The following is a 22,314-nucleotide window of genomic DNA, read 5'->3' on the forward strand; positions in this document are numbered from 1 at the left end:
CATTCTCCAAACTATCTGCAACATAATCTAAACATTTAATATTTGTCTGTCCTTATTGAAAGCAAAATTTAACATTTCATTTAAAAAAAAAACAAGTTTTTCCTTGTAAAATTGTGACTTTTTGATGCATAAATTTATGTCCTTTTGGCGAATTGCTTATTTTTTTTTAAATAATTGCAAAAAAAAAATCTCACAATTTTCAACTATATTGTCACACATTTGTTTATTTTGTGTCTTTTATTGTGGCCCTACTAATCCTTTGGGTACCCAAAATGAACAAAAATAAAGCAAATAAACTTTAAAAGTACATGTGAAAATTGTCCCTGGGTTCTCCAGGGTTAAGAATAAACTGTCCTAAAATATTTGCACAACCCACTCCCAGCTCTGAAAAGCCTTAAAGCCCACAGCTGCTCCCACAAGCCGGGTTTGTCAGTAAAGACGGGCTTTACTCATCTTACACCCACAAAATAAAGCAATTACCTCAATGTATGTCTCTGCATTAAGATCAGTTATCCTGAAACCTCTATTCTGACAGTACTTCATTAGTATGCTGCATTTAATATATTCAAAATACAAAAGTGAATAATAAATATAAATAAATATATGAAACATCATTTTTTTTAGACAAATCTAAACAACAGAGCCACACCACACACTTCAGAAATAATACATTAAATCACTATGAAACCCATTATTAAAGTAAAATATTTTTGACACCTTTTAAACATAAAGCGTTTGTTTATTGTTTACTAGTTTGTTATTTATTTTCTTCATGCTTAATTTAATGTTGAAGACACGGCTGAAACAGTCCTGTTGTACTTGATCCACAGACTGTATATAGAGAACTGAACCGAGTGACTCCTCCCCCCTCGATTTCTAAGCAGAAAGTACTCGAAGCTAAAGCTAAAATCCTATTGACTTCTACTGAGAAATAAACAGCTATCACTCAGTCATTGTATTTGTCAGGATAACCATTCTTGATTTCAACATGTTCCTTATGACTCCTATTTTTTCATATTTTTTCTGTAAGTTATTCATGTTATAAACTGACCAATCAGAGGGTTCAATAAAAGTAAGTGGTCCCCCGATTGGTTGCCATAGAAACGATGACTCACACCAATCACTGCTTACTGACGTTGTCTGGGTCCAACATAGCGTTGTTCGTATCGCTAACAAAGTGACTGACTCAACTTCATTGGGTTGCAGTTGGAAGTAAATCATTTCTATGGATGGCATCAAACTCAGTCGATCCAGTTCTCTTATACAATCATTGATCTGTTCCCAGAGATGTACAGATGCCTCTGGGAACTGTTCCCTTAAAAAATGAGATTCTTTCCCAGAGTACGTAGTAAACCTGCATACCCAGTAAAGAGAACTCCACTATCACTTGGCTTCACTGATAAACCTCGCCTGTGAAAAACGATTACATACTCAAAAGGGAGAGTCGGCTGCACTTAATAAGCTGGCTCAAAGTGGAGGCAGAACAAAGGCTTGAAATGTCACGTTCTCCTCTGCCTCCTGGCTAAGATCCCCTATATCTGTCTCCGTGTGTCCCAGACTGGTTCCAGGAGCAGGACCAAGATGCAGGAGGGCATCTAAAACTGCAGGGGATACAATGAAGGACTACAAAAGCTCAGTTTTAGGACTACATCAACTATCATGCTTTGATTAACAAAAGTGTGATTAGTTGAGCCAGTATAAAAAACTTGTATTTATTGTCACAAAAGTCCACTTAGTTCATTTTTAAGGTCCCTGTCTTCCATAACCCACATCAGCAAACTGTACCCAAACAAACTTACTAGTATTTGTTACATGTATATCATGAAAACCAACATGAGACGTGTCCAAACACAACATAGCATCCATCCATCCATCCATCCATCATTCCATCCATCCATCCACCTTCAGAACCCAATGAATCCCTTTTGGGGTCACAAGGTTGCTGGAGCCTATCCAAGCCACAGTTGGGTGAATCTGTTTTAGGGCTACACTCACACACCCAGTGCCCGGAGAAAACTCCCACGAGCATGAGGTGAACATCCAAACTCCACACAGAAAGGTCCCAGACAGGATTTAAACCTGGACCTTCTTAGAGTTAGGTGGGAGCGATAGCCACTACGTCACCATGAAGTCCTTACTAATGTTTGGACTAGGGGTATAACAATTAATCGATTCATTGATTAATTGATTCATTGATTTCTATTTCTATGAGCCAACCAGTTTGATCTGTTTGAGACAGAATGAAATAAAATTGACTCGCTCCATTTAACAATTGGTTCAAAATGAGATAAATCAATTATGGATCTTGGAAGATTAGATTGAGGTGGGGTAGGTTTATTTTACAATGACCTAAAAACAACCTAAATGCAACATTTTAAGCATATTTAGTAGTTGGATTTTTACGCGCCACATGTTATAGGTGCAGAGGTTTTAAGAAAAAACAGCATTGGTCAGTGGTCGCCCGGGCACAATTCAAGGTCACGCAGTGGCGCTTGATATGGACGACTGGCTGCCAGAGACATTTACACATCGTCCCAGCCGGGACCACAGCAACGATTTTTAAAAATAATTGGGCGGAAATCTTGAAGGTTCTCCCCATCAGTTTTAGTTTTGACAGTAGTATAAATTGGATCAAATCGAATCGTTCAAAATTAATTAATAAACTACCACAAATTATGAAATCAAATAATTTAAAATGAATTGTTGGACCATTTTTAATTTTGAGATTTCTATATTAAAAAAATGCCAAGACTTCCGTTCTGTAAAAGGCTGCAGAAAGCATAGAGAGACTTTGACAGAAGTAATTTTTTTATATAGTTTTTCAAAAATATTTTTCAATTTAATTTCTATTCAGTTTTTCTAATGCTACATTTAAAAATTCAAATAAAAAAGAAACTTTCAAATAGCTGCTATACAAAAGCAGGTTTCCCACATTTATGTGTTTACATGAAGTAAACAAGACATGAATCTAAAAAAATGAGCTACATTAAGCACCATTTCTGCTCAATCACTGCTTTCTGAATAAACAGGAGTTTTCACCTCCGTTGTCTTTGTGGTTCTGCTAGAACCAGCCTCATAAAGTGGAGTAGCCGACCACCCACTGCTGCTTAAAGCTGCTGCATAAAGGCTGCATGTTCTGTTGCAAGAATAACAGGCCTCTGACCCGAGGCTGTGATGGTTGCATTGTGGGTGTTGAAAGAAGACGGAGGCTTTAGTATCGATCAAAAAAAATAAAAAAATCATCACAACCAACTTGAATAGAACTTTGCTGTCAGATGGACCAGGGAGAGGTAAATCTGGTGCTTTTGGAGCTTATGTGGAGAATAGAACAGGAGCGCTGCAGTGCACTGTAAGGCTCGGCTTTAGTTTCTTTAAGGCGACAGCTCTCTCAGAGTTCACCTGAAGCATGTGTCAAATCCAGCATCTGCTGAATGTAAAAACTGCAGGGAAGGTTAGCGGTAGCCAGGGCCACAAGAACAAAGAAAACGCTGCTGTGAGGGTGTGATGGTTCATGTTTTCCTTCTCCTGTTTATACATCGCTGTCTGTCACTGATGCATAAATATATTTTTTTGTCGGTAAAAAAAATGTAAATGTGGTGCTACTGCTGGAAGATTTAAAGCTTTTCATTAATTTAGCTCCCAAAAAATAAATTGCAAAAGAACTAGAGTGAAATAAATTAGGTTTGAGCTTCTGAAAAATAAAAATATGGTTAACCAATAAAACCTGAAAGTGTCTGGGAGAGCTTCCTGACAAATCTGTGGCAAAGTACCAAATTTATCTATTTGAATCGGATTCACTTGGCTTTGATGTTTAAGGAAAAAAAGCCTTTTTTATAATTAGACGGACTGGGCTGCAGTTCCTGGCAATCAGTGAGTTATCCGTACCCAAACCATAACCGGATGAACACAAAGAGGTGGAAGAAAGGCAGCGTTTAGCTCTCCTATTATAACAATGGACTAAAAATGGAATGAGAATCTGTTGGTCTCCTCACAGGCTCTCCTCATGTCCCACCAGCTCATGCAGGACAAAAACTACTCAACATATTCCTCCAAATTTCTGGCACATTTTTCACCAAAGCAAGCCAGATTGATTTCCAAGAGCATGACCGCCCAAGCTCAACTCCCGACCACGGCGAGCTCCCGTGCCATCTGGAGCCGTCTGACAAACATGGATGAGATCACTGCATGCATGTTGAGGCGCATCGTCAAAACTCTTCATTTATTCCCCCAAAAACTACAAATGAATGACCGGAAAAGGGGAACTATCCTTTCGTTTTTCTGAAAAAATAAGCAAAATGTCATCAAGCAGCTAAAAGATAAGTGCCTTCCAGATGGTTCACCTGATGCTCTTCAGAACCAGGTTTCAGTCATATCAGATGATGTATCGGAGGAAAAAACAGCAAAAAAGGTCATCCGATGACAATATTGGGAAAGATCATTTTGGCTACAGAGAAGCCTACAAAAGCCCACATGCTTTGTCTGGGAGAGATGCAATTACAGAGTAACCTTTGGCTCTATTGCTTGAAAAAAAAAATCTCCTTTGTTTCTTTAAAATAAAAAAGTAAACAATAGAGGATTCACTTTCAGCTTCCAGTAACAATTCAGAGGATAAACTATAATCCAGGAACACAAACTATGTGAAGATTAGCAGAATAAACACAGAAAAGTGACTGAACCAAATGTCAGCATTTAAAAAAGTAAAAAAGAGCTAAAATTTGAATGTTTTAAAGACCCACTCCAATGTAAATTGTGTTCTTGTTGCATCTCTCTCATGATAGAAGAAATATATTAGCAAATACGATTATTCTTATTACGCATTCACACAATTGACGGTTGTGAGATGTACTCCCCACGCAACTCAACGGAGACGCACCGCACACAGATATGCGGTAAGTATGAGCTTAAATTTTTGTTTCAAATGTTTCAGGTGAACGTCTTCAAATCTTCTCAGAACTCACCTCCACCAGCTTGACTATGTTGACATGATCCAGTTTTTTAAGGATGGCAATTTCTTGATAGACTCTTTCAAGAGGTCCTAAGATTTTGGGCTGGTCTCCTTGAGCTGCCTTCGGTCCTCTGGGGGGAGGGCGGCCTGCAGAGCGATCCACAAACAAATCATGTATTGATCGAATCAGTGAAATCAGTACAAACCAGTAAAGCAACCTTTAAAATTCCCCACAAGTCTTTTATTTATTTTTTATTTAAATAGATGGAAAAGTTTTTTTTTTCTGTTGAGCCAGATGCGCAGTCACAAAGTGTCTCCTCTGCTAAGGCGAATGCCGTCTGACTTTCCTTCTTTTTGAGTGACCCAGATCTGCTGGGAAATCCATTTCTTTTACACCTCTACACCGAATATCGTGAAGCTGTGAATTTTAATTCATGTGCATTTCCTGCAGACAAAGTATTACTCATCCGCAGAAGTGAGGCCAAAGCAGAGGAGTAATCCTCTGACAGTATAATCCATTAAAGCTTTGAACCTCTTTAGGTAACATGAAAGTTGTTAATGTCTTTGAAGTCATTGTCTGTCCTACTTTGCAGATGGGAGCTGACAGACATTTAGCCGTATGCGACAAACCGCTACAGTCTGTTGGAGCTGCGAGTTTCAGTTTTCCGGATTTCTGTCCCTGCACGCCCTTCAGGCCATCTTATCTTCACTGTTGGAGGAATGATACAAACATTTGTAGCATTTGATTTTAGATAGAAAAACAAAAAAAAAGGTCTTACGTGGAAAACCACACTGCTTCATTAACTTCTTCTTTGATAGCACCTTCATAGCCTGGAAAAGAAAGGACAGTTTATGTCAGAAATGAGTCAAACTGAATAAATTAAATAACATTTCTGAGCTGCTCCATGCTGTTCTGAACCCGTCATCTTCTTGAAATCTGTTGTTGGCAGCAGGGGTAACTGTTAGTACCCCACCTTGCTGATTAACCCAACACAGGGACAGAAAAATCAATGTGTCCTAACTGAGTTTAATGAAGTATCTGCACCAACACATGGAAAGCGTCCAGGTCAGCGCTCTCAGCAGCGTTGACTGTGCAAAAAATCAAGTTAGGCGAGGAAACAAACCTTCCAGCATGCACAGTTTGCATTCTTTACTGCACTGTGAGCACACAGAACTTAGAGTAAACACTCCGGACAAGTAGGACGTCCTCAGACACTCTTATTGTTCATAAAAGTGCTCTGTAAAACCTGCAGACTAACAGAGTTATCCTTTATTGATCAGACAGACGCAGGTGGATGATGAGTGAGACGCTTCAGGTGAGACCGACATGTTTGTGTCCTGTACATTCATCAGTATCTTGTCTGTTTTACTGCAGCATTCTTTACTTTTTTTTGTTCAATAAGGAAAGATCAAAAATGTATTTTTTTAATGCTTTAATATAGTTTGAAGACTTCCAAACTACCCAACCTTCAGTCCGGTTAAGAGAATAGTTAAAAATGAGAATGTTTCTTTAAACACTGCGGAGCAACAGGACACACAGTGATATATTGTCCTCATTATCATGCTCACTGAATCTTCTAAAAGTCCTCTGAACTGTCTCCTGCTGGGCTTTCACTTGGTCACCACACTGGAACCAAAAGCCTGGTTTCCACTGAGCGGTCTGGTCCGATATGGGAGGAGTAGTACAGGAGCGTCTGGCGAGTGTGGTGTAGACCGCTAGCGAGTCATTGTAGCGCAATGACTAGAAAAGCAACAACATTGAAGGTCATCCAGCAGCTCGTCTTTTTCTTGCTTTATTTTTTGTACATCGTGTATAACAGGAATTTAATGATGTTTGAAAGAAGTTTGCGGGTGGCTAAGAAGGAAGGAGGAAAGAGGAAAACGGAAACGCTAGCTTAGCGCTATATCAGTGCCTTCTAATGTCGTCATCACTTTCTACCAACTCCGCCCCAACCGTCCCGTTCCATTTTTCTATGGACATACAATGGATGGCGGCTCTCAAGAGGTAGAGGTAGAACTGTTTAATGGGTCCATTTACCAATGGAAACGCTCACAATACTGGATCATACCGGATCGTATAATACAAACAAGACTTAAGAGTGGAGCTTACTGGGATGAAATCACTGTAACATGCTGACAAAAAACTTCTGCTTTTGTTGGGCCTCTGTGTTTGACAAGAAACTGAACTAAAGGATTAAATGGAGACAAATTTTAAATAAAGTATCTGTTGTCTTTATCAGCAAAAATGACCCAGCAGGTGGCATCGACTGTTCACCCTACTTCCACTCTTTTTAAATTCTAATTTGTTTTTTACAAGTTCCTTTTCGACTATTTTTTTATTGTTCTATTTAAAGGCTGAAAAGTTTAAAACCATTTATACTCCTACCATTTTTTTTCCCTAAACAATTATTTTGTATCATAGTTACTTGTTTCTTTTGATTTGTTGAATTCACGTTTTCAATTTTTATTTAATTTCAAGAAGTTTTTATTTCAATAAACTATTTTACATTTATTTTGAGAATATTGTCCTAATTCGGTCTTGATGTTTATCAAGTAAATAAAAAAGGAAACTTACTAAAAACCATTCACAGTGATTAAAAACAAATGACATTTTGAGGCTCATGTCACATCAACCGCATTTACGAAAAATATTGATATTGTTATCGATATCGACGATATTAACCAATATCGGATCGATACCCAAATCCTCAGTAGGTTTTTTTTTCATTTGGTTTAAATTTTTAATGATCAGTTTTCTAAACTTTCTCTTTCTTCCTTTTTCTGACCAAATCCAAAACTTGACTTTCTCCACACAACTCAAAGACTGTGTCCTTGTCTTTTATTTTTTTATTCACGAAAAAAAAAAGTTTTTCGTTTTCCATTGTTCAGGTGTTTCTCATTTTAAAGATCACTTTAAGATCCATAAGGTTAGATTGTAGGGCAACAGAACCAAAACCTTAACTCTGTATCTCGCCTGTAAAGTTTTATGAACACAGCAGCACACAGTTTGAAATTAGGATTCAAAGAAAACACTCAAAGTAAATAAATGTTATTTTAGCTGCTCAATTTCATCAATGCCAGACTTCAATAAAAGATCTTAAGGTTTTAAATTGCTTTAATACAAATAAAGCGTAACTATATCTTTCAAATATGCTTTATCCTATTAATCTATAAATGTGGATTCTACAAGGTAATACATCAGTTTTGAAGTTCTGCCCCCAATAAACCCCAAAACATCATTTTTTGCCAAACTGTCTATAAATCTACATAATAAATGTTTTCAGATCTGGTGAAGCGCTCCTTCCCGTATGGTATGCGTGGGATAATTGTGCATGCTGTCCGTGGGCTCACGCTGCACAGGCTCTGCATACCAAAACCCAATCAGTTTTTAAGAAGCTGTGTCAGATTGCCAGGCAGTCGCCCCTCAACGGTGCCATCAATCATCTCCTACACTCGCTTCCTGTCACCCGATACGTCTGTCCGCAATCTGTCCTGGAAGGTAGCAATTTGACCAGTGTCAACAGTCTGCAACAAAACCAAGAAGGCTGGCACACAGACGGAATAGAAAGTAAATGTGCCGTTGAGGTGAGGAGATAAACGCCAGAACTCCTTGGGAAGACGATACATTTTAAATAAACTGCATAAATGTTGATAATGACATTCCAGGAACAAAAGATGTTTGTTACAATCAATAAACTCAGTCAAAAGCAAAATATATATTTACTGAAGAAAAAGACTATTTTAACACAATTAATGAACATTTAAAGTAGAAAAATGAACAAATATGAGATAACTTATTAGTCACATCTCTGAGAGGAAGAGCATAATCACCACTGACTGCATATGAGAACTGGACTGAGCTGGTGTGACATCATCCATACAAAATGGTTTATTTCCAGCTCCAACCAAACAAAGACAATTTAGTGTTTTGTTTGCTGCCATGTTGGAACCAGATGTTTTCACTAACCAGAAATCGTCAGAAGGCTGTGATTGGTCCATGTTAGCCAGAGTCTACATTTAGATGGCAACCTCTCTCTCCAATCAGGAGTGAGCAAACCGAGCAAAGTGGTGCCAGTTTTTCCACAGAACCGTGTACCTTCTGCCTTTTTTAGTAAAGCTTGACAAATTAATAAAAAGACAGAAGACCATCATTTGTTCCTCTACAAAGTGAGTGGATAACAAATGAGTCGATTTAATAAACTAAATGCTTTTTCCAATTCAAATTAATGTATTTGAAACACATTTTTTTAACATTTAAATGTGATTTCAGCTTTTAAATGATTATCAAAACATTTGGATTCTTGATATTAATGCTGTCAAAAAGAGAACCAATAAAATATTTGTTTTATCCAATTAGGATTTTTTTTTAATGAATAATACAACCACCAACCCAAACTGCACCACTGAATACATGTTAGTCAAAGCTGCAGCATTTTCAGAATTCAAAATCTACTTCTAAATGACAAAAGCTAACATGAGCTCACAAATTGCACAACTGTATGTGTGTTGGCTCTGCGTGTTTTAGATAAAATCTGGCTTCCTGGTCTGGGTTGCAGACTGCGGCACATCTCAGCGTCTCTGCAGGTCGGCTCCATATCGTCATTCCAATCAAAAGTCAAAGTTCGCTCCTGCTCTTGTGTTTCAGCCGCCGTCAGGGACTCGTCCCGCGCTCACACAGCGTCCTTTTGTTTATGACGCATTTATGAGCCTCCACTTTGATATTGGATTCTCTTTAACTCTGAGATGCTGCTGGCTGCGGTTCAAAAGTACACATTAAACCCATCTAGAGTTGGCAGCTTCAGCTGACGTGACTCATCCAAACACTTTCGCTGTTGCTGCCTCACAGTTTTGTTAAGACACACAATAGCTTTCATTTGGAGGCTGCAGCGCTTTCAACAGGAACACCTCACCTTGATGGAGGCAGATGAGTATAACCTTGGACCGGCATTCAGGCTCAAACGCGGTCTCATGTGGACTGACCTCTGCACAGATCGTGCACAAGGAAAAGGATAAAATAATGGACTGGAAGCACTGACGAAACTTTAATTTTCTTTTTTCAAAGCCTCTTCTGTAATCCAAACTCACAGCTAGACATAAAAAGAAAACTCGATAGAACGGCCTTCTTCAAGGACCACAGAGACTGGATTGAAAATCTAAAGATCTGCGAGATTTTTCAACCTCAAGCATGAAAGCTGACTTACATAATGTTTGTCATCATCTTCGTTGTAGGCGAGCTTCACCACACCATAGGAGCCCTACGAGAGAAAAACAAAACGCAATTTTTTAAAAAGCAGATTCACAAATGAAATGTCAGGAATCTCTAACACTTCAAAAAAAAGTTGAAGATCAGAAGTGCTGAGAGGACGAGTGTCTTAAAGCATGGGGAACAGACGGTGGCACCATGCTGACTGAAGGTTTTCCTGTTCCGCTTAAGTCCTTTTTATTTGTTGGCAGCACAGAATGACTCCTCTCACCCACATGCTTCTGTTGGACATCGTTTGGTTTTTATCTCCTTTTTTAGCTGCAGTTTTTGGAGAAAAAAGTGAGGCTTTACAGATTTGTTTTCTTTCTAAATGTTATATTCAAAAGTTTTACAGTATTAACCCCAAAACAACTAAACTGATCATTCTGTTTGACATTTCAGGCTTTAAACCTTTAATTTTTCACTAAAAATAACAGTATATTTAAAAGCATAAATCATCAACACATTTGATTTCAAGCTGATTGAATCTACAATTCCAAAATCGAGTGCTCTAGAAATTTCCCAGAAGTCTTTGCGAAAGACTAGCATACATCAATGCTCACTACATTAGCAAATATAAACCACAATGCATTGCGGTCAAACAATTTTTGTGAAAAAAAACATGTTTAAATGTAATTTTTTAATAAACCATCCACATTTTTTTACAAATGGACTTCGTGAAATGTTCGTATTGACTCACTATTCACTTAGTGAAATCGGTGACGTCATTTCTGGCGTTCAGAAAAACAAAAGTAAAGTAGTGAGCATCGTGTCCAAATTGCTTTTCAAATCCAGAGCACTATATAGCTTTTTTTTAGAAGTTTATTGATTGGTTTATTTATTTCAAGCATAGATTGTGAAAAATACAGGACAAAACACACAAATATTTCAAATTAATTACAGAAATAATGAAATGCATTGATTAGAAAACAGAAAACAAACAAAAACAAAACACACTTATGTCACATTTGAATCATTAAATATCATAATTATTAACTAAACTCAAGTAGAGTTTGATTGGTCGCTTGAACAGGAGTGGGAAGAACCAAACTTATATAATCCCAACCCCAAAATAATTAGTGATAAGGGGGGGAATTCGGACATAAACACAATTTTTCCATAACTCTCCGTTTGCAGGGTTAAATGTAGGGGTAGGGGAAAAATTTGGATTCGCTCAAAGACTCATCTTATATTTGGTTAAAATATCCCAATGTTCACCTAGACTTAAAAAATGTTCTGCAAATCAAAAAACTTTTAAGGTCTGCGCGGTGGGGTAAGTATGATGATGTGTGGTTTCAGGATCTGGATAACTTTGGCTACTTTTTCACTGGCCTACAACAGCACACAAACAAAATTACCAGAAGTAACATTTACAAAAGCTCCTGTTTTCCACTGTATTCTGGCTCATCTCTCTTATTTGTGTTGCAGTTACATCAGGTCTTGTAGTTTCCCATCAGAGGGAATTGGACAGGAAATACGGCGATGAGGAGGAGTTAGAATGACACTAATTAAGGAAAGTATCACAGCTCTGTTCCTGACCTTTAAAAAAGACAAATCTAAAAGAAGCACACGTCCTGTGGTTCTTCATTTTCACAAAATCTCAGTTTACAGGGAAAAGTTATCGTACCACACAGAGAAACTTGATCACTCAAAATTTCCTTCAAAGTTTTCAATTACACGCCAGTCGATTTAGTGTAATTTGGCCCAATCTGAGTCCAGATCATCGAGTTATTTTTTAGAAGCAGACATCATTAAGTCATTTGGAACAAATAAATGACTTTAGAGAACAGAGCAGCCAGAGGATACAGCAGAAAAAACATTACAGAGGACTCTAATGAACAGAGGTAAAGCCATGATGGTCTCTAATTGCAGACAAAGCCTCAGTAATGATGAACATGAACAAAATGAATGATGGAGGAGAATAAAAAGATTTATTTTTCTTCTCTTTTACTTATTTCTTTTTCTTCTTACTTTTTATGTACTCAGCTAGACAGACGATACTTTTGCTGTATCTGAGTTTATTGACTCTTGACTACTTAATATTGGTCTCTTTATTCTTTGCTTTATTAGATGCATTTAAGGACTAAAAGCTAAATCTAGAAATGTTTACTTTGTTTCTTAAATTTGAAACAGAACTATTGTATGTGCACTTTGCCCAACAAAAGTATCTGAAACAATTGTGGGATTTTTTTTATTTTGTACTTACACAACATTTCACCATTATCTGAATATTAGGTTTTGCTGTAAGTCAGCGTTTGACTGTCCACCTCTGAAGTATTTATGATGTAACAAACAGACAATTCAAATGGAATAAATCTTGAAGTTGAATCTACTTTGTTCTGAGAGTCAAAACTATCTTAATTATCCAAATGAATGAAGTATTTTGATGACTTTCTTCTCCATCTTTAAACTCTCTTTGGTACGTGAAGTGTTCTTCAATGTAGTGGATGTTTCCTGATTGAAAGTCATCATTATTAACTGAGATCTTAAAGGAACAGTTGCTCTTTAGTTAACAGCATTAGAACAAGACGTTCATGATAACAACTTAAACCCTTTTTGTCTTTTTAAAATATTTCAAAGACATGTTTTGAAGCGGGCTGCACGGTGGCGCAGTGGTTAGCGCTCTTGCCTCACAGCGAGAAGGCCCCGGTTCGAATCCCGACTGGGACCTTTCTGTGTGGAGTTTGCATGTTCTCCCCGTGCATGCGTGGGTTTTCACCGGGGACTCCGGCTTCCTCCCACCGTCCAAAAACATGCTTCCTAGGTTAATTGGTGACTCTAAATTGTCCCTAGGTGTGCATGTGAGAGTGAATGGGTGTGATTGTGGCCCTGCGACAGACTGGCGAACTGGCGACCTGTCCAGGGTGAACCCCGCCTTCGCCCATCAGTAGCCGGGTTAGGCTCGGGCACCCCTGCGACCCTGAAAGGGAAGTAGCGGTCTGGAAGATGAATGAATGAATGTTTTGAAGCTTTTCAAAAAATTAATGTTAGGCTTTTATCTTGTTGTTTTTTCCTGTTGTTTTCTTCTTGTTTACTGATCCGAATCATGACCCTAAAACCGTGACACGATTCCCAAACGTGATGCTTTACACCCCTAACAGTTATTGAAAACAAACGTCACAATAAGCCAAATTAAAATAGGAATAGAATATTTGTTGAGATCAACATTCTTGTATTTATTTTATTTTTAAAATAGTTAAGATCAACATTTAAAAAGTTGCATTTATGGACTTTATTATTTGGGTTTTCATTCTTCAACACACAGAAGAAATTTGAAGCTTTTTTAAGTACAATATTCTAAAATAAAGACAGTATAGGAACTTGAAATGAAGGTTCTCCTATAAAACCTCTCCTGCAGTGCTGCCAGCATTAAGATTATGCAAAGAAGACCTTTTGAGATGTTTCCCTCCTAAACCACTTAAAGAGACGACTCAGACAAACTCACCTTTCCTATCTCACTCTTTAGCTTGTACTGGTTCAGCTGGATGCAGTCCTGGAAGAAGGAGGAGAGAACACTCGATCATCATGAGAGGAAAACGACAGCAAGGAAAAGCACAGGTTTCTGAGGCTGCCGTGTAAAATCAAAGTAATATATTTCTGAGATGCAGACATTCACTAGTTTCTGTTTACTGTCTGCAAATCTATTATAGTGCCTCTGCTTAAATGGCTGATTTGCTGTTCCATAGCAACCAGTGCTACAGCACAGAGAGCCAGGGGCGAGAGGACCATGGCACAGCGCGAGAACAGGAGCAGAAGAAGAGGAGAAAACGAAAGGTGAAGGTTTGGTCAGGGGAGCGTTTAATGAAGGGGGTAGCCCTGAGAGCCCAGCACAGACACGGCTGAGTAATGAGCAGAATGCAGGCAGAGCTACTGGAGTGTGAAGCCGACAGGGTGAAGGAACCGCGGAGGTTTGAAAGCAGTTCTCTGGTTACAGCCGGGGGAGGCGATGGCTGATGAGGCACACTAGCCCCCGAGACTCTATCCTGGACGCAGAATGAAAGCAAAAATGTAACCAGGTCTGCAAGTACAGCATGGACTCATTGTTACGACCGGTCGCCACCAGGCAGGGTATTTTAGAAAATATCTAATGGTTAGATAACATGCTGGTTATGCAGCTTTGGCTTGAAGCAAGTGTTGGTGTGAGGATTGACTAATGGAGAGTTATATACTGCAAAGCACTGTGGGAAGGCAAGAACAAAAAGGACACATGGAAACCGCCGGTTTAGATCAGCATGCGGGAAAATATGGGTGTCATTAGATGAGAGGAGACAGAAGAGGTGGAAGGTAAGGGAGAAAAACAAAAGCAAAGGTTTGTCTTTCAGGGGTTTTTGACTTCAGTTGTTCCATATAAGAAGTGATTTAGAGCAGAGGTCCACAATATTTTCCAGGCCACAGACCACTTATTCGACAATATTTTCACAGACCGGTCCGAACGGGGCTGAAGATGGCTTTTTTAAGCTTCTGGTTTCTGAAAATCTATTTTAAAATAAAATCCTACTACAAGAAATGTAGTTTTAAAAAGTCTAAAAATATATTTTTTTCTTTTTTTTTTATTCACATGTAGATTCAATGAAACAAAGATTTGTAGAGGTCGTTTCTGATTTGAAAACAAAATCCATTAAAGAAACAATGAATGATTTTTTTTTGCCATTTTAACACCAATTATCATTCAGGCCTAATTCCGTCTTGCTGTAGGATAATTCTCAAATGTCTCTTTTACAAGTTTACACAAATTAGCAACTTTATTTGACCTAATCTTCATTCTCTGTAAAATGTTTGAACTTTGTGATGAAGAGTTTCCCTTTAGCCTCAAAGTGGAGGCTAACAACCAGATGCTAGCTTCAGCTACGTCCAATCTTTAAGCTGTGATTGATAAATTAAGCTAAATAAAATGACGTGATTGTGATAAAAACTGGTATTTTCTGAACATAAACACAAATCCACTGTGTCTCCAACTTTATCACCTGCACATGTGAAACAGTCGAGTCTGTCACTACGTATTAGCTAGAGTGGCTTTTGGTACATGAGAACAACTGTCTCAATAATTCCATATGTAGAGAAACACCCCCGTTTTGTCTGTAAACAGCAGCTTTATTATTCTTTAAAATCGGAGGTTCTTCTTCCATTTCCTCACTTACTCTTTTCTCCCAAAAGAAACTTTCTAAATACATTTTGTTTTTGTCAGCTTTTGACTACTAGCTTAGCAATCCAGGTTGCCACTTTAAGTCACGTGACCAAGACGGATGTTGGAAATGGAATCTGGCAGTTTTCCAAAATAAAACTTCCTTCAGGATCAGACAATTAACTAAACTGAAATAATCTAGGTTAGCACATGTATTTTTTATTTTTCAAGTACCTCACGGACCGGTACAGGTCCGCGGCCAGGGGACCACTTATTTATACAACGCTTAAAGGGTAACCAAACTCTAAATCAAATGTTTTGGGGCTTTTAACCTCTACAAATGGGGCTTTAAAAGTGTTGTCATTGCCACATTTTTGACGAATGAAATCTACTTTTTTCATTCTTAAAAATATAGTAAAGTAAAAAAAATGAATGTATGCTGCCCCTACAGGTTGAAATGAGGTATTACAGTTTTGTGATTGGTCAAACCATTTAAGTCCCATGTCATTCAAGAAGTCCCAAGTCCTGATCTGCAGCTCCAGTAAGGATAACAGTAGAAACTATGTCTTAGAAAACTACATTTTTTTTTTTAATTTTGGCTAAAAACTGGGAACACTAATGAAAACAGATCAAAAGATGATTGGAGTGAGACTTTAATGCATAGATAAGGTCATACATCTGCTGATGCCCTGAATTGTAACAAACAAGTTTCGATTCCCACCTCTCTTCCGTTGTTTCATCTCTGAAACTGACACAGTTGATCAATTTCTGCATGAAAAACACACTGCCGGGCCTTCCTCAATCAATGTGTATGCATCAGGAGAAATGATGAGGAGCAACCACACAACCGAGAGAGGTGGGAGGGCTTAATAACACTCAAAGCCTGTAAATGTAAAATGATCCCCTCTTAAACGCTGTAATAGCTGACATGATGGCAGAAATCCCTTGGGTGATGGTTTTAACCCACAGTTAGTCTCACATTAACCGACATTATGGAGTAAAGCTTGCAAAATATGTCAGGCTGCGCTGACAGATAAGAGTCCTCGTGTGCAGTTGATTTATTTGATGTGAAAATGTTGAGAATGTCATTTGTGTTGACTTGAGGAAGTCAAATATTTATGTTGGCAACATTACACTGTTCTTGTCCTCAGGCACTGATGATATTCCAGTCTGCTTAAAATGAACCTAACGCCAGCTTAGATCCGCCTAACACAGGAGGCGTTACGGTAAACACTGAAGCTACTACTCACGAAATCCCATTTGGGGGCGAAAAGCTTTGGGAATGACACTCCATTATGTCCAAAAAAAGACTGACACAGCAGTGAGAGCTTCACTCCAAGCCTGATAAATCTGAAACTGCATTCGCACATGTGCACCTTTATTCTAATGAGTCCAAAGTCTGTTATTTGGAATTACTACTTTTTGTTCTTCAAGCAAACTTTGATTCAGATATAAGACAAATCTGTCAACATTAAAAAGGGAAACTCCAGTCCGATCAGTTGACTTAGCTTTTTTCATCATTGGTTATGAGAACTGTACTGGGGAAAATATTAGACCATCAGTCCATTCCTTTTCTTCTGCTCAACCAGAACAGGGTCAGGATCACTTCCTTCTCCTCGGCCACTTTCTCCAGCTCCTCAGAGGGAATTCAAAAGCGTTCCCAGGCCAGCAGAGAGACATAGTCTCTCCAGCGTGTCCTGGGTCATCCCCTGACTCCACTCATTGTGACGTCCCAAAACCCCTCCTCAGAGAGAGAACCAGGAGGGATCTGGACCAGATCCCGGAGCCACTTCACTGGTTCCTCTCGATGTGGAGTAGCAGCGGCTAAAGATCTTATTTTGATTTAAACTTGACATTGAGACTGAAAACTAACAGTGGCATGCTCTTTTGACTGAAGGGTGAAAGTTGGTGTTTTATCTTTAAAAATAACTTACTGGACACTGATCCACAGCTGTTAGGCCTGTTTGTTAAAGCCCACACTGTAAAATCCAAACAAAAAATACATTAAACCAATAGATGTGTAATAGGCTAGCCTAAATCTTCAGTCGTTGTTTGGTATCTCAGCAGACCCGTAGAGACTGAAGACTCCCTACATTTCATAAAATTAAGGTCAGTGTTGTCCCTTTGATTTCCCTGCTTTGCTGATGAAAACTCCATTCTTTTCTTTAGATTACAGGTCAGATGAAGTTTTTTATATTGTACCTTTTTTTAAATTTGTCTGGCAGAGGCTGGACCGTATGGAGTTCCATTTGTACCTAAATTATGTTTTTGCGTCCACTCTCTATGTCTTTTGTCCATTGTCCATGTCTACTGAACAAGCTCAGATATTTTTTCACATTTTCACTCTTTTGTAAATATTTTTTGTCTGTCTACTGAACAAATATGAACATTTGTTCATGTCTATTTACTACTAAGCAATATCTTCTGCGTGTCCTGTACAACGACAGGAGCTAACGGCGCTAGCAACTGTTGCCGACTTTTCTGACGACCAGATCCAACGATGATAGCAAATGCAAAGTCTTAAACATAAAGCAAATTGAAACATCACAAAGCAAAAACAAAGCTATCATCAAAGAGGCATGGACATGCAGAAGATATTGATTAATAAATATTGAACTTTCATATTAAGGCGGGGGCCGAAAAATATTGACTTGGGGGCCACAAATGACCAGTTTGAGACCCCTGCGATAGGTTCAAAAATGAATGTTTTAAAGTCCCACTCCAATCATCTTTTGATTGATTTTAAAGGTGTTCCCACTTATCTTTTAATTGTGTTTTAGACAAAAATCCAAAAACCTGTTGTTTTCTTTGACATAGTTACTGCAGAGCGGCAGGAGTTAATTTCAAATTTGCATCTGAGATGTGGATGGGACCACTAGCATGCCCCCTTTCCCGTCATCGATAACTGAGCTCTCTGTTTACATGCTTTTCTGCTAGCTTACAGCCCCTCATATCCCCAACCTAACATTATCGGTGAAACAAAATGATGAAGAAAATATTGTAGGTATTCAGCAATACTAAGGTTAGAGGTCGCTACAGAGTTTCAATCTATTCATCTAGGCCCTTTAATAATGTGGAACATCCTTCTTTAGTAGTGTTTCCTGAAATTCAGCTCACCTGACAAACTAACAGGTGTCTGAGGTAAATTTCAGTGATCCATATAGTCATCCATGAGTTTAACTGAAAGAAATTGATCTTTTTTGACGGTTAAATACAATTTACATAATAATTTGGAACACTTTGAATGGTTTAGCACCAAAATACACGATTGACCTCTTGACCCAGAATGTACCAGCCAGACTTCTAAAAAAAAGTGCACTTTTCTAAACATGAAAGGCATTAGTCATGATTATTTTTTATTTAATCTACACCCACTTTAACCATTGTAGGCTAACAGAACTGATAGAAAGTTATCCTTCATTCCAGATTTTCAGCATCCACTGTGCGACTCATAAACCCTGAATGTGGATGAGAAGTAGAGCATATGAACTCCCCCTCAAGTCTGCAAGAAAGTGACGGCCTAAGTGATGTGCAGGCTGGGACGGTGCCATCCCTCCACCATGTCATCCTGCAGATGCAGAGTGAGAGCTGAAATGCAGCCAACACAAGTCCATTTTATGGTTCGGTGCAGGAAGAATGTGACGGGACACAGAAGCGGGTCCCTGTATCTGTGGCAACAGTCTGTTCAATTTAGAGGAGCTGCACATCCTGGCAAAGCTCATGCATTTTTATTGTTCACTCAAGCAAGTAGAAATGGAGATTGGAGTCATCCATTGCCAGATGACACACCAGATATCAAGAGTTAGCATTACAAAACCAGATAATGACGCTTTTTTGGAAATGCATGAATTGACAGGAAAGTGGCCGGTAATTGTTTCTCTTATTCAGCAGTTTGAATGGGAGATGTATAACATTTATAATCAATTTAAATTCCCCCATGAGCCACCTCTTGTCTGAAACAATGCAGAAAGCAATCTATTCTGTGCGCCGTATTCAATCATTTTTATCAATGGTCATCCAGAATCAAATGTATTTAGCATTTGGGCGCACGCTGGAGACCATCCATCCCTGTCCTGTAAAGCGACTAGAGGTGGTTCCTCGCATCGCGGCTGCACATCTCTGCTCACATTCGCATGAATCAAGAGTGACAGCGTCGCGGTACCCGGCTGCAGTACATGCTCACCGTGTCTGCTCTGTGACAGCTGCTCTCACAAGCGCGATAGAGTTGCTTTCTCTCAGTTTTTGTCTCACTCTCTGCGATGGTGCCACCTGTCACACCCAAACGCAGGCACTCCTGTCCACAGCTTCAAACCAGAGGAGCGCAGATGACAGGTGTTAGACTCTGGGGAGTTCCCTGCCTCTTCTGCTTGCATGATCTGGATTGTGTTTGCTAGTAATTCTCCTCATGTGGAGTAAACACTCAATTCTAGTGGTGGTGTTTCACTGCGAGTGTCAGCCTCACCTGAGAGTCTGATATGGACACCCGTTTGGACTCCACTGTGGGCCTGGGAGCCACACGGGGAGAAATGTGCATTTGCCCTGATGGTGGATAATAGCCCCTCTCCTGGAGTGACAGCTTCCTGCCGCTCAGGTTGGGCCGCAGCACTTGGGTCCTCTTGGTCTGACTCCCGCACTGCTGAGCCTGGCTGTTTTTCACGCCGTTGGCAGCCGAACCGTCAGTGTCCTTTGTTGTCATGGCAGCCATGAAGTCTGAGAGACTGCTTGTCTGCGCGGCAGAGTTGGGCTCCAGCCTCTCGCAACCGGGGTCACCACTCATCGCCATGATGGCCGAGCAGTCGGCAGAGAGAGATCCAGGGAACAGCCTGCAGCATCAACCAGACCTGGACCAGCCTGTGGTCCTGATGGTCAGCGCTTCCCTGGAGCTGCAAAGAGAAAATAGAACAGCTCAAATTAGAGGAAACTAGGAATAATCTAGTAATATATATATATATATATATATATATATATATATATATATATATATTTTAATTCCTAATTCATAACAAAAATAAGTTTCTATGTAATACAATAAAGCATCCACCGGTTTACTTCATAACTAGACTTTTTTCTCAATTTAAATTCAATCTTTCTTCATTCATCCTAATCCTCTCCTTTTGTCCTTTTCAGAATGTGTTTCGACACAAGAGGATGTGTATATTTTTGGTTTTAATCCTTTAATTTATTTAAAAATAAAATAATAATGCTCGTATGTTCATCTCTTGCATACGAGGGTTTTCTCCAAGCACTATCCCATAGGTAAATTGGCATCCCTATTGGTATAAACGTGAGTGTTCAGCGTGGACACATCCCCACCCCTGCCCCACAATACGTAAGATAGGCTCCAGCAACCCAACGACCCTAAAACAAGTTAGAACTGGTTAACAAGTTCTGAAAATGGATGGATTGACAAAATAATCATATTAGTCATTTGTAAGATAAAATGTTGGAGGATCATGGAAACTCAGTTAAAAAATAGAATTTGTTTATAGAAAAATATAAAGTTATGCACACAAATGGTTACAAGTTCATTATGTTTTTGCTTGTTTTCATTTATTGGGGTTTTATTTGCCGGGTTTATCACTTGGAAGGCAGGAAATATTGTTTTCTTAATTGTAATATATGAATCAAATACATTTTTCATGGTAGCAACAACAACAAATCGCATCTTTTTTTATTTATGGCATATTTCTTACTTTATTCAAGCACTCTTATTAAAATCTTTCTTAAAGAATATAATAATTGATCTAAATTATTATGCAGCACCTACATAGATGTATGGGAAAATTAAATTCTTTGAATTTTTTAATACTTTATCTCTGTATGTATTTTATGAATATTTTTGGTTGAGGTATGGGTGAAAAATTAATCACAATTGTGAAAGAAAGCAGTTATTTAATTATAGACTGAAAGAGGAGGAAAATGTCATCTCTGTGCGCAAGAGATGCTGGGTCAAACGTTCTGCAGCAGGCATGCTGCCATTGATTCAAAAAATGTCAAGAAATTAAAAGCCAGCCCTTCAATGTACTGTTTGCTAATTTATCCCTCTGAAAAACAGAGAAAAATCCTGTTGTGAAAGACAGAAGCAGCACACTTCTCTAGTAGATTTGAGATTTTCTTTTTTTACTATCAGGATGTTTACATCGAGTCATTGAAAATGTGGCACAGGCACTAAATATTAAAGCTCTCCTATATGTGGGTCACATTTTGAACAGACGCTAAGTGAACCAAGGCAGACCATATTTCAAAGTGCCAGCCGGAGTCCAGAATGTTTTCAGCTCAGAGGAGCCCCTAAGGTCTGTGCTCATCCCTGGAGGCAACGCCGTCTTAAGACTGAAGAGCGGAGCAGGAGCTCTTCAGCAATGTTCTGTAAATGGGACATGTCATACTATTACTACAATGTGCCAGAAAGGTACTGCTTCATATCCAAAAATAACTGTTCCACCATGTCCAGGTGAGCCGCTCATGTCAGTCATGTTTGTACAGGCACACACAAGTACATATTTGAGTGTCGGGTTTCTAGACGAAAATATTTTGAGTATTCTGTAGGGGGAGTATACATGGATATTAGGTACTGCTACATTGAAGTAATGATGTCTGATATTTGCATTAAACTCATTTGTTTGGCACCAATAAATAAATTCCTGTTTTGGACTATTGAAATCACAAATTGCATGTTTACTTTCCCAAAACTCTTAAAAAGCATAAAAAAACATAATCTACTTTAAATATTGTACTTAAATAAATTATTTTCCTTGGCTGATATCAAATCTCCCTCTATGGGAAATATGTGGATGAACTTGAACACAACATTGGAAAAGACAAATGTTTAACACTGAACACTACTGCTACCATAACTCTCTGGTCGTTTAATTAATAAATGTATTATATATATACATACAAATATACATGTAGACACACACACACACACATATATATATACATACATATGTACACTGTATATATATACTATTTATGTCAAATGTTTTATACATATATATATATATA

At 38.6% G+C, this 22,314-nt stretch overlaps 1 protein-coding gene across 2 annotated transcripts in view; it reads right to left on the reverse strand.

Annotated features, from left to right (window-relative positions):
- camkk1a (calcium/calmodulin-dependent protein kinase kinase 1, alpha a) overlaps positions 1-22,314 on the reverse strand; it is a gene marked incomplete at its 3' end in the record, with an annotated part of 64,415 nt that overhangs the window by 15,397 nt on the left and 26,704 nt on the right. For both annotated transcript variants that reach the window (XM_024265696.2, XM_024265695.2), the window contains 5 exon segments: positions 4,959-5,092; positions 5,725-5,776; positions 10,147-10,200; positions 13,633-13,680; positions 19,772-20,192. In XM_024265696.2, the coding sequence (XP_024121464.1) occupies positions 4,959-5,092; positions 5,725-5,776; positions 10,147-10,200; positions 13,633-13,680; positions 19,772-20,092 (609 nt within the window). In that variant the 5' untranslated portion in view covers positions 20,093-20,192.

Source organism: Oryzias melastigma, linkage group LG14, assembly GCF_002922805.2.
Source record: "Oryzias melastigma strain HK-1 linkage group LG14, ASM292280v2, whole genome shotgun sequence".
In the NCBI taxonomy this organism is placed as follows: domain Eukaryota; kingdom Metazoa; phylum Chordata; class Actinopteri; order Beloniformes; family Adrianichthyidae; genus Oryzias; species Oryzias melastigma.